Raw genomic sequence first — 13,767 nt, forward strand, 5'->3', positions numbered from 1 at the left:
ATGACAACATACTTTTAAAGGAGACAATCCATAAGAAAATTTAAAATTCCTTAGGAATCTCCACTTACCTTATCCAACCGCAGGGATTCTGTGGTAAAACCAACAGACCCAATCTTCATCCCTCACGGTGGGCTGCGTTAAAAAACCTTCATTGACCGGGGACCCTTTTTATCGGGGGTTCAACTTCCCTGGACTGTAAAGCACCACGCCAGGAAACTTTATGGCTGAAAAAAACAAAGCACTGGATCCCGGGGTCCAGCTCTCTAAAAAGAGAAGCGTTACGAGCTAAACCTCGTTTGAAAAGACACTGAATGGATCCGGTTGCATAGCTTGCCCCAGCAAAGGAATATTCCAGTGGAGCTCAGCACATCTTTACTCGTGACCAACACCTAAGACACTGGCGAAAAAAATGAGGTACTCCCAGTAGTGAGAGAGGTTATATAGGGAGTGGACTTCCTGTCTTAGGGTGTGCCAGTGTCCATCACCTAAAGGTGGCCTATAACCCACATAGTAACTACTATGGCACTGTGTCCCGTGATGTACGATAAAGAAACAGAAGTTTTGATGTCAACTTTAAACAAGGCACCCTATTTCCATTCTATCGGACAACAGCAGGGTTATGGATAACGGAAAATGAGTGCCTTTGGGAGTGCTTATTTTATAATTTATAACGGTAAGTCAAGTCGATTACATTCTTACATCACCTTTCTGTATATTACGGGGATCAAAACCTTTTACGTTGACACTGATGCTATTAGCACAACACTCTAACCAACTGAGCTAACCAGCCTTATTCTTAAAGTATAACTAAAGGCAAAACTTTTTTAGTTTTGGATAGAGTGCAGAGGGATTAGAACACCTGTCAGGTTTTTATTGCGGTCTGTGCCCCCGTTAGGCTGGGTTCACACTGCTGCCGGATGCCGCTCACAGCAGGGGTCCGGTGCGTCTCCATTCACTGTTTCAGGTCCGATTTCAGCCCAAATTTTTGGCTGAATTCAGACCTGAAACGTACCAGAAGAAGCACAGGACTCCAGTGCAATTTGCACTATAACCAGAAAAAGACAGACTCCCTGTGTCCCTCAATGGATGAGAAAGAAAATGCACTTTCAACTGATGTTACATGTAGGGTGATTTGCAAAATCACCCTACATGTGCTAGCAAAATTGGTAAGGCCAAAAAGTGCTGCGGTTTTTTCACAAGATCATTTGCCAATCAGAAAGCTCTGTAACAGGGAAAAGCTTTGTTTAGTTTACGTTAGGGTTCCACTGATACTGATACTAGTATCGGGGCCGATACCGAGCATTTGCATGAATACTTGTACTCGTGCAAATGGTTCAATGCTTAATCCGATACCTTGGAACGAAGGCATCACTCCCGGAAGTCACTGGGCAGAGAGGGAGTCTCGCTGGCAGCAGCGACAGGTAAGCTGGCCAGGGAGCGGCCGATATTTTCCCAATGCCGGCTGTTCTGTCAGAATCAGCGACCTGTCACATTCAGTAAGGGAAGGGACGTCCATCTTGGTACACCCAGCACTCGGCCGCCGTAAGCCTGCAGTCAGAAGGCGGCAGCGGACATCTTGTTACACTCAGCCCATATAGTTCACTAACCTAGTGCAGGGTGTACCAAGATGGTCGTTGTGGTGTTCTGACGAAACATCACTTCCGTCAGAACACCGAATGTGACGAGTCGCCGATTCTGATGAAACAGGTCTGTCTTGCTAGCAGAATTGAAACATTTAAATATAAGTTGTGTCATTATGCAAGCCAATTGCCAATCAGTGCTACCTTTCAGTGCCTGCCCATCAGTTTCACCTGTCAGTGCCACCTCATCAGTGCCGCATATTAATGCTACCGTCACATGACATTAAAAAAAAAAGTATCGGTACTGGTACTCGGTCTTAAAAAAGTGGTATCAGTGCAACCCTGGTTTATGTCATCATCTTCCTTACTGTTAAAAACAGCCCAATTCAAGCACTTTGAGCACACACACAACAGTACACAGTTCTACTACTTACAGGCATTGTGTAGAATGTCATCCCAAAAAACACTTTGGTGACCATACAAGAATCCAGCCAATACAGAAGATTTTTTTTTAATGGTTTTAAAAAATAGTATATAACATACAGTACAACAGTATAGTGCCTTCCTGTTATAACTGTGAAAGTATTTTATGGAATATTTGTCTAAAGAGCCATATGTACAGGAGATCACAAAATTGCAAAAAGTGATTTATTTGAAAACAGTCTATACATGAAACGCAACAGGATTATCTACTTTCCATCTAGGCCTGAAGTGTTCCTTCTTTTACAATGGCACGTGCTAGATTTCGAGCAAGAGCCAGACGCAGCATGTCAACTTTAGTGGTTTCAGTATTGCCATCCTGCAAAGGAAATATAAAGAGTTCAAAACCAAACCTGGAATACAAAAAATACAAAAAATACAGCTGCTCAGGCCCCAAACATTGCTCACTGGGAAAAGTGTCATGTGCCGTGTCGGAAGCAAAGCCGCCATACTGCACCCCTATCCTCTGATTTGTAGGCTTTGCCCAATCGTCTTACCCAGGCCAGATTGTTATACTCACAAAGAGTTCAGAGAACAGGAGTGGGTAATGTACAGAGTGTAGAGGTGTAGAGTATGTAAAGTACAGAGTGCAGGGTCAGCATTAAAAGTAACACAGCGGTCATGTAATATACATAAGTGCAAGGATCAGGAGTATATCACCCTAGTGCACAGCACCCTCTAGGATTCATTCCAACCCCTGTATTCATAGAACAGCATTATTCCCTATGAGGTATTTTAAAAACACCCATCCATACAGTGGGTAAAGAAACAGACCACCCCCTTTAAAATAATCACATTTAGTTGCTTTGCAGCCTAAAATGAAGACAGTTTTGGTTTTATCCAGCTGTATTTACTCAGTGCAACTTATAACATCCAAGTGAAAGATATAACACCAACAGGTCAGAAAACAAATTAAAAACAGATTTAGAGTTGGAAAAAGGATCACCCCCTTATGTCAGTATTTTGCTGAACCACCTTTTGCTTCAATTACAGCCTTTAGTCTGTTGGGCTATGTCTCTTCTAACTTTGCAATATTTGCCCACTCTTCTTTGCAGAACTGCTCAAGTTCAGTTAAAGCGGTTGTAAACCCACTTTTTGGACTTCTACCTATAGGTAAGCCTAGAATAAGGCTTACCTATAGCTAGTGGAAATGAGATATTTCACTTGTAATCTGCCGAAAATTCCAACGGCGCATGCGCGGGGAAGAAACGAAACAGATACCTTCTGTATTAAGAAGGCTTTATTGTCCAATATACAGTCGTATGCAAAAGTTTAGGAACCCCTGACAATTTCCATGATTGTCATTTATAAATATTTGGGTGTTTGGATCAGCAATTTCATTTTGATCTATCAAATAACTGAAGGACACAGTAATATTTCAGTAGTAAAATGAGGTTTTTTGGATTAACAGAAAATGCGCAATATGCATCAAAACGAAATTAGACAGGTGCATAAATTTGGGCACCCCATCAGAAAAATCACATCAATATTTAGTAGAGCCTTCTTTAGCAGAAATAACAGCCTCTAGACGCTTCCTATAGCCTGTAATGAGTGTCTGGATCCTGAATGAATGTATTTTGGACCATTCCTACAAAACCTCTCCAGTTCAGTTAGTTTTGATGGTTGTCGAGTATGGAGAGCCCGGTTCAAATCGCCCCACAGATGTTCAATGATATTCAGGTCTGGGGACTGGGATGGCCATTCCAGAACATTGTACTTGTTCCTCTGCATAAATGCCCAAGTAGATTTTGAGCAGTGTTTTGGGTCTTTGTCTTGTTGAAATATCCAGCACCGGCGTAACTTCAACTTTGTGACTGATTCCTTAACATCATTCTCAAGAATCTGCTGATATTGAGTGGAATCCATGCTACCCTCAACTTTAACCAGATTCCCAATACCGGCACTGGCCACACAGCCCCACAACATGGTGGAACCTCCACCAAATTTTACTGTGGGTAGCAAGTGTTTTTCTTGGAATGCTGTGTTCTTTTGCCGCCATGCATAACGCCCCTTGTTATGACCAAATAACTCTCAATCTTTGTTTCATCAGTGCACAGCACCTTATTCCAAAATGAAGCTGGCTTGTCCAAATGTGCGTTTGCATTCCTCAAGCGACTCCGTTTGTGGCGTGTGTGCAGAAAAGGCTTCTTTCGCATCACTCTCCCATACAGCTTCTCCCTGTGCATTTTGGAATAAGGTGCGCTGAATTGTTGAAGGATGCACAATAACACCATCTGCAGCAAGTTGATGTTGTAGGTCTGTGGAGGTGGTCCGTGGGCTGTTTTTGACCGTTCTCACCATCCTTCGCCTTTGCCTCTCCAATATTTTATGTGGCCTGCCACTTCTGGCCTTAACAAGAACTGTGACTGTGGTCTTCCTTTTCATCACAGTGGAAACTGACAGCTTATATCTCTGCGATAACTTTTTGTAGCCTTCCCCTAAACCATAATGTAGAACAATCTTTGTTTTCAGGTCATTTGAGAGTTGTTTTGAGGCCCTCATGTTGCCACTCTTAAGAGGAGAGTCAAAGAGAACAACAACTTGCAATTGGCCACCTTAAATACCTTTTCTGATGATTGGATGCACTTGTCTATGAAGTTCAAGGCTTAATGAGCTCACCAAACCAATTGTGTGTTCCAATTAATCAGTGCTAAGTAGTTACAAGTATTCAAATCAACAAAATGACAAGGGTGCCCAAATTTATGCACCTGTCTAATTTCGTTTTGATACATATAGTGCATTTTCTGTTAATCCAATAAACCTCATTTCACTACTTAAGTATTACTGTGTCCTTCAGTTATTTGATAGATCAAAATGAAATTGCTGATCCAAACACCCAAATATTTATAAATGACAATCATGGAAATTGTCAGGGGTTCCTAAACTTTTGCATACAACTGTATATTGGACAATAAAGCCTTCTTAATACAGAAGGTATCTGCATGATCCACTTCTTTCACAAATATCAAAAATAAGAAGTCAAGCCTCATTGTAAGGGATAGTGGGTTGAGCTATGCACATATTTCATTTTTTATGGACCATTGAGGTAACTAAAATGTTTATTATGGGGCAATTTAAAAGAAACCAAAAAGCATTATACGGGCAATAACAATAACCCGTATGGTTATATTCTCTTGTTGGTCTTCAAAGCGGTAAAAACCGATAAACTGAAAATGTAATATAATGTAATAAACCAGCTTACCAAATCTTAGAATTGGTGCCTGCATTATTTTCTTTTTTAGGCTTTTTTTTCTCTCTGTTTTCATCTGGAGATCTGGCCAGTAACACACTTCACTTTATTAGTGCCTTCACTGTGGATGAAGGAGCAAATGGGCACCTCTGGACATCAGAATTGTCGTCGGCACTGCAGTTTACTCATATATTTGCAAATGTGTGCAAACAAAACCCTCTGTTTTTAATATTAATTGACAGGGTCATTTTTTTTTCTTTTTTGCAGGCTGGATGATAAGTGTGCTGTGAAAAATGTTTTGTTTGTGATGTGCCTTGCCCTGCCTTACTGCAAAGGCTTGTTATAGGCTGGGGTGGTTGTCACTTTTTTGTACAGCAGCATGGTCAGTCGGGGGGGGGCGACACACTGTTAGATGTACTAGCACTAATAAATTGAAGCCAAACTCCAGCTCACACGGCAAACCTAAAAGCAGTTACAACAACAGTTTGTTTTCTTTTGGGATAAAGGTTTTACATAATTAAAAGCTGATCATAATAAGCACTCATGTCAGTGCTAAATAGTTTGTCTAATTCCTGTAACTGCTACATTTGCAGAAGAGTTTCAAAAACAGAATTACTGGCTGGATCACTAGGTCAAAATAAAGGAAAGAAACAAACAGGAAAAACTAATTAAACTACCACATCTAAGAATTGGTAAGCTGCAATATTATAAATGTTTAATTTTAGGTTGAATATAATATTAAGGCCTACTCCATAGACATCAAGAACCGTACCAACGATGGCCAACAAGCCAATTGTATGCAGCTTGGTGTAAATGGCTCTATTTGGCTTTAATCTAGCAGTCCTGGATAAAACAGTTTGCCTAGGTGCATAAAATAATGATTTGTATGGCTCCACCCGCTATCCTAAGGTAAAAAAACCAACATGTCTTTTTTTTAATTTGTGATGGAAGGGAGACATACAGATAACTCCCGAATAAAGCAGCCCTGTCAGAAGGAGGGGCAGATCCATAAAGGACACATCTATGACAGAAGTAGTTTAATGTTCATCTATCTGGCAGCTGTTTTGCAAAAACCCTGTTCTCCGGCAGAGCTCTGTGCAATGCCAATACTATTAGACTCTTCTGTTGGGTGGAAAAGTGTTTCCTCCTGCCGATCCCTAGTAGTGACGTAAGGGTAGTCAGGAGGAGCCACAGAAGCCACTGGGAACACACTATTTCACACACTCAGAAGTGTGGATTCGTCTTGGAGCACAGAGTTCTACAAGAGTGGGATTTCCGCAGACCAGCCACTAGACAGGAAAGTATACATCAATCAGCCATAATGTTATGACTACCTACCTAATATTGAGTGGGTCCTCCTTTTGCCAACAAAACCGCTCTGACCTGTCGAGGCACGGATGCCACTAGACCTCTGAAGGTATGCTGTGATATCTTGTGCCAAGCCATCAGTAGCAGATCCTTTAAGTACTGTAAGTTGCAAGGTGTCAAGTGACATCCATATTAATGGCAGGACCCAAGGTTCCCCAGCAGAACATTGCCTAAAGCCTAGTATACACAGGCCGAATGTCAGGCGACATCGGCCGGTTCAATAGAAATTGTCTGACATTCGGCCCAGCCTCTGTTGAAGGGACATGACCGAAAAAGGTCTGCCGACCTGCTCCCGATCAGCAGTCTCAGCCAATGGCTGATAGCGCTGACTGGAGCGTTCTGGCAGGGAGGCCGTCCCCCTGTGAGAACACAATAGCACAGCAGGGGAGATCTCTGTACTAACGCCGGATAGTTAGTACAGCAGTTTTTTTTTCCATTCAGTCCTGCAGGGTTGAAAAAAAAAAGGACGACTGGTGTGTACCAGGCTTAAGGCATCACACTGCCTCTGCCAGCTTTCCTTCTTCCCATACTGCATCCTGGAGCCACCTTTTCCCCAGATAAGCTTCGCACATACATCCCACCATCCACACAATGCAAAAGAAAATGTGACTCTTTAGACCAGGTGACCTTCTTCCATTGCTCCATGGTCTAGTTCTGACGTGCCCATTGTAGGCGCTTTCGGCTGTGGACACGGGTCAGCATGGGTACGCTGACTGGTCTGCAGCTATGCTGCCCCATACACAACAAACTGCGATGGCCATTTTTATCGCTTTCAACACATAAACTTCAGTGACAACACCTGCTGACTAATATATCCCTCCAACTTTCAATAATTCAGATAACCATTGTTGTTCATGAACCAGTAGTCATCAGTGGTCATAAAGTTATGGCTGATCTGTGTATATCTGCTTCTTTCACGGACTTGGGCTTCTTGGATTCTTTTTTATTTTTTTTTACCACTGACAGGGTCACATTAAAATAGGCCTTACTTTGCTTTTAGTCCACCTCACTCTAACCTGCCCGTTTATATTCTCACATTTGTGTTTTGAAAGTGTTTAGTGTGCTGGAAAAGAAACAGTTTTTAACCACTTCCGGACCGGCTCACGCCGATATATGTCGGCGCTTTGAAGAGGGATATCGTTGCTATGGCAGCAGCTAGCTACCATAACTCCGGTATACTCTTCTTCAGTGAGTGTTCCGGTTTCAGACAAAAGTGTCTCTGTGGCGGATTCGCTGTGAGATCACTTTTATCAGCGGCGGGAGATGGCCCCCCTCCCGCTGCTGCTCTCCGGTGCCCTCCGCCGCTTACCGGAGTCGTCGGTAGCGGCGGAGGCAATCAGGTTCTCTCCCTGGCTTGGTATGGAGACGAGTGAGGGGAAGATGGCCCCACCATCTCCATACCATTGCAAAGCAGAAGCGACGTCAAAACGTCACTTCTGCCCATAGCTTTTTTTTTTTTTTTTTGCATTTTAGTGTAAATATGAGATCTGAGGTCTTTTTGACCCAAGATCTCATATTTAAGAGGTCCTGTCATGGTTTTTTTCTATTTCAAGGCATGTTTACATTCCTTGTAATAGGAATAAAAGTGACAATTTTCTTTTTTTTTTCTTTTAAAGCACAGTGTAAAAAAACAAAAAAACAAAAAACCTTTAAACGCGCCCTGTCCCGCCGAGCTCACATGCAGAAGTGAACGCTCGCGTGAGCAGCGCACGCATATGAAAACGGTGTTCAAACCACACATGTGAGGTATCGCCGCGATCGGTAGAGCGAGAACAATAATTCTAGCCCTAGAACTCCTCTGTAACTCAAAACATGTAACCTGCAGAATTCTTTTTAAATGTTGCCTATGGAGATTTTTAAGGGTAAAAGTTTGTCGCCATTCCACGGCGGGCGCAATTTTGAAGCGTGACATGTTGGGTATCAATTTACTCAGCGAAACATTATCTTTCACAGTATAAAAAAAAATAAAAATTGGGCTACTTTACCATTTTTTTTTTTTTTTAATTAAAAAAAGTGTATTTTTTTTTTAAAAGTGCGCTTGTAAGACCACTGTGCAAATACGGTGTGACAGAAAGTATTGCAACGACCTCCATTTTATTCTCTAGGGTGTTAGAATATATATAAGGTTTGGGGGGTTCCAAGTAATTTTCTAGCAAAAAAAAAAAAAAAGTTTTTAACTCGTAAACACCAAATCTCAGAGAGAGGCTGGGTCCTTAAGTGGGTAATGGGCTTTAGGTTAGTACTTGATATATGAATATTGAAAAAAATATTATGCAACTTTGTTTTGAGGGAGTACAGAGCAAGCTTAGAACAATAGCTAGATTTAATTGTCAGGCACTGATCCATAAAATCTGCATATTTTTGGGTGACATTCTAAAGGCAACAACTAAACCTTACATTTACAATTTTCAGGGACACTTATGGTCTTCTGTTCAGTGTTTTTACCTGAAGTTGGTGCTCATGTAAATTAACTGATCCTGGCATCACAGCTATCTTGTCCTCAAGGCACTGCATTAATTGATATGTCTGCTCCGAGGAGAATATCACCTAAAGATGGAAATTAGATTATAATTAAAAACTCTCAAAGAAATAATACAAAGAAAATGCACAATCACAATACAAGGAAAATACAAAATCGTTCCAGATTGTGTATACATTGAGTGCTCATTCTGTTTGCACCAATTTGCTTTTCTGTTTTTTCATATTTCCGGTAAGGATAGGTACACACCTATGCATGTTGGGATTGATGCACTTTTCCGGCATGTTTTGCGGTGAAAAACGCAACGGAAATGCATCAAAAATGGATGCGGTTCCATTGAAGTCTATGGAAGCAAAAATGCACTGTTTGGACCCTTTCCAAAAACCGCAGAGGGCGACGACAGAGTGCACTTTTTTGATGATCCAGATGCAGCCATCTGGCTTGAAGGCAGGGAAACCTGCAGCTAAGTGACCTCATCACATATCTTTGTGTTTTCCCTAAATCCTCACCTGGTTAACCCTCTACTGGACAGTGCATATCTGTCTTTTATCCACGTTACATGTTCAGATATATTATCTTTGGGAATTGCACATACTCACCACTGGAGGTCACTGTTACCTTACAACTGAACACATCCAAGCTACTCAGCCTGTTTTCAGGCACATCTAGAAAGGTTCAGTTTTTCTCAGGGACAGGCCATTTTTCTTCACCTCTTTTTTATGGTACTGGTCCAAAGTGCAATTTACTCCAGCGGAAGCGGATCAACAATTCACCAAGATGCCCACCTGACTACGTGGGCTTTGTCCTATGTAGTGTTTTGTTAAACAGCAAAGTTTTGCTCCACCTGACTCTTTAAGTAACCTGTGTTGGGTCATAATAATATTCATACCTCACTTTACATCCTTTTTCACAGCTGGAAAGTGCCTATGGGTACTTGCCTGTATACCATGCGCAAAATGGCTTATTTATATTTCCTCCACAGGTTGGACAATGTTTTACCTATGTTAGCAGTTTGGGTATAATACCCGCTCAAGTTGGGGATAGTGCAGGGCGGGGAGGGGGAGGTCGCATTTTCCATTGGTTAGAGTTACAATGGTACACGACATACAGGTCAGAGACAAGTATTCTTCCTCTACACTCTTTATGCATAGATACAAGATGTGATAAGGATGCCAAGAACCCTGGAGCTTCACAATTTTCCCTGTTTGATCTATGGCCTCTTTGAAACTCCTCACCTGGAATGTCCGGGGCATAAACAATAAAATTAAGAGGTCAGCTATATTCTCCTCTTACCCACTTACGGACCCGACCTCTTTTTTAGATGTGTTGTTTACAAGTTAAAAAGTTTTTTTTTGCTAGAAAATTACTTAGAAACCCCAAACATTATACATTTTTCCCCTAACACCCTAGAGAATAAAATGGCGGTCGTTGCAATACTTTCTGTCACACCGTATTTGCACAGCGGTCTTACAAGCGCACTTTTTTTTGGAAAAAATACACTTTTTTTTAATTAAAAAATAAGACAACAGTAAAGTTAGCCCAATTTTTTTTTTATATTGTGAAAGATAATGTTACGTCGAGTAAATGGATACCCAACATGTCACGCTTCAAAATTGCGCCCGCTCGTGGAATGGCGACAGACTTTTACCCTTAAAAATCTCCATAGGCGACATTTAAAAAATTCTACAGGTTGCATGCCTTGCGTTACAGAGAAGGTCTAGGGCTGGAATTATTGCTCTCGCTGTACTGATCACGGCGATACCTTACGTGTGTGGTTTGAACTCACATATGCGTTCGCTTCTGCACGCGAGCTCGGTGGGACGGGCGCGTTTCAAAAAATTTTTATTTTTCTCTCATTTATTTTACCTTTTATTTTTACGTTGTTTAAAAAAAAACAAAAAAAAACATGGTGTCACTTTTATTCCTATTACAAGGAAGGTAAACCTTCCTTTGTAATAGAAAAAAAGCATGACAGGACCTCTTAAATATGAGATCTGGGGTCAAAAAGACCTCAGATCTCATATTTATACTAAAATGCAATAAAAAAAAATTGTCATTTAAAAAAAAGCCCTTTAAGAGCTATGGGCGGAAGAGACGTTTTGACGTCGCTTCCGCCCTGCAGTGTCATGGAGACGGGCGGGGGCCATCTTCCCCTCACTCGTCTCCATGCACAGCCACGGGAAGGATCCGATTGCGGAAGGGAGGGCGGACCTCTCCTGCCAACGATAAAAGTGATCTTGTGGCGAATCCGCCACAGAGACCACTTTTATCTTGTACTGGACCGCCAGCCGAACACGGGGATACCAGGGTTATGGCAGCTAGCTGCTGCCACAACGATATTTGTCCTCATATCGTCGTGGGGCTGTCCGGAATTGGTTAAAAACAACGAGCTGACATAATAGTCCTTGTTGAAACCCATATAGAAGGACGTCTACAGATGGCGCTCAAACGCCCTTGGATAGGATGGGCATATCACTCCACCTATACCTCTCACTCTAGAGGTGTTACCTTTCTAATAGCTAAATCCACTCATTTTGAGCTCCGGGGCTCTGAGGTTGATCCACTGGGTAGATATGTTTTCCTGCATGCAGTTATCTATGGGGAACCGATCTTGATATTGGCACTATATGTACCTCCACCCTTTAATTCTTCACTTCTGTCTGAGAGCTTTGGATTTATGGCACTGTACCCTGCAACCCCGGCCATTTGGTTGGGTGACTAACATGACCTTTAACCCCGACAGACTACATGTTGATTCACCTGCACCAACCCCACCCTCAGCCTACCATGTTTGCAAAATTAGTTGCTAGTTTCAACCTAATAAACACATGGAGGTCTGTGCACCCTGATGCTCAGGCCTTTTCATGCTTTTCACGTCGCATCACTCAATGTCTAGAATAGATTTAATCTTAACCTCCAGCTCACTGTTGCCTAGATTGCAGGACGCAGTTATATCCCCGAGGTCACTCTCGATCATAGTCCTTGTAGGGCCAAGAAAGTGTTACCTTATAGTTGCCCTCCAATTATGTGGAGATCAAACCCCTTTTGGCTTACACTGCTGCTTGAGGACAAAGACATCCTGACTGATTTAGAGCGTTACTTTAAGGACAACGAGGGGTCGGCTCCCCTACATACCATTTGGTATGCCTTCAAACTACACGCTAGATCTACATTGGCTACACGTATAAACAGATTGAAATAGGACCTCTGAGACAGATATGGAGAAAGTGACAGCAGATTTAGCGAAGGCCGAACGAGCATTTGTAGATGACCCGTCAGTAGAAAGGGCTAACACAATTAAGTTACACCCTAGGGTAGTCACACAACTACGATATGAAAAGTCCAAACGTAAATTGTTTTTCCACAAGCAAAAACTATTTGAACATGGAGAAAAGGTCGGTAAACTCCTGGCTTATTAGTACACTGCGAAGAGCGACCAGCAGTGGTAATTTCACGTAAATCCTGCGAGGGTAAACTTGTATCTGAGCCCAAGAAAGTCACTGAGATGTTCAGGGATTTTTTGCCTCATTATATACCTCTACAGTCTCGGAAGGTAACGCTGCCATTGACTCTTTCCTTGATAAGGTGCAGCTCCCACAGCTCGCGGTACAACATACGGCAGAGCTGGAAAAGACACTGTCAACATAGGAAATAGCTGAAGCTATAGCAAAATTTCCCCGCTCTAAATCACTGGGTTCAGATGATCTCCCTGTGGAACTATGCATATTCAGAATTCTTGGTCCCTAAACTACACAATTTTACTACCATATTTTCGACTTCATCCTTACCTGCTTCTATGAGAGAAGCCTCAATTGTATCGATTCCCAAGCCGGGTAAAGACCCACATCTCCCGGAATCTTACCACCCCATATCTCTGCTACAAGTGGACGTTAAGATCTTAGCTAAGGTCCTTGCCACTCGCCTTAACACAGTGATCTTATCTCTAATACATGAGGACCAATCGGGCTTTATGCCAAGTAGAAATACCTCCTTTAATTTGAGGAGGCTATTTATTAATCTCCAGACCCAACGTGATAACATAGGTTCCAGAATGATAGTTGCCTTGGATCTACCTCTGGACCTGCCTAGAGAGATTTGGTTTGGGACCCAAATTCATTAAATGGGTGCAATTGCTGTATCAGAACCCTGCAGCTAAAGTGATAGCCAACAGATAGACTTCTGAACAGTTTCCCCTTACCAGAGGCACACAACAGGGGTGCCTTTGTCCCCCCTGTTCTATGCCCTTGTGGCGGAACCCTCATCTGTGGCACTACGCTCCCACTCAGGTATAGTAGGGCAACATGTGGGTCCCATAACAGAGAAGGTTAGCACATACGCTACTGTACATTGACAGATCTACAGATGCGCTCTTTACAGCATTGGCCATAATAGAACATTTTGGCTCCTTTTCAGGACTAAAAATTAATTGGGATAAATCTCGAATACTTCACTTAGACAGCATCCCAACAGCACAAGCACAGGCCCACCTTCCCCTACAGAGAGTGGACTGTATTAAGTATTTAGGCATACATATCACTCAAACACCTGCCGACTATACTAAACTAAATGCATAACCTCTATTTGCGATGCTTAAGCACAAGACCCAGGTGTGGGCCTGGTTACCATTGGGGGTTAAGGGGCACATAAACCTTGTCAAAATGGTATTATTG

The 13,767-nt window shown here is 42.3% G+C and overlaps 1 protein-coding gene across 2 annotated transcripts in view; it reads right to left on the bottom strand.

The window, feature by feature from the left end:
- Positions 1-2,075: 2,075 nt before the first annotated feature.
- The window catches only part of NUP85 (nucleoporin 85), a 110,852-nt gene continuing 99,160 nt past the window's right edge, over positions 2,076-13,767 (bottom strand). Inside the window, exons 18-19 of one of the 2 annotated variants that reach the window (XM_073606167.1) lie at positions 9,064-9,165; positions 2,076-2,379 (exon numbers count right to left, since the gene is read on the bottom strand). In XM_073606167.1, coding sequence (XP_073462268.1) covers positions 2,281-2,379; positions 9,064-9,165 — 201 coding nt within the window. In that variant the 3' untranslated portion in view covers positions 2,076-2,280. The remainder of the gene's footprint in view (positions 2,380-9,063; positions 9,166-13,767) is intronic. The other variant, XM_073606168.1, reaches the window with a different exon arrangement.

Source organism: Aquarana catesbeiana, linkage group LG12 (genome assembly GCF_042186555.1).
Source record: "Aquarana catesbeiana isolate 2022-GZ linkage group LG12, ASM4218655v1, whole genome shotgun sequence".
In the NCBI taxonomy this organism is placed as follows: domain Eukaryota; kingdom Metazoa; phylum Chordata; class Amphibia; order Anura; family Ranidae; genus Aquarana; species Aquarana catesbeiana.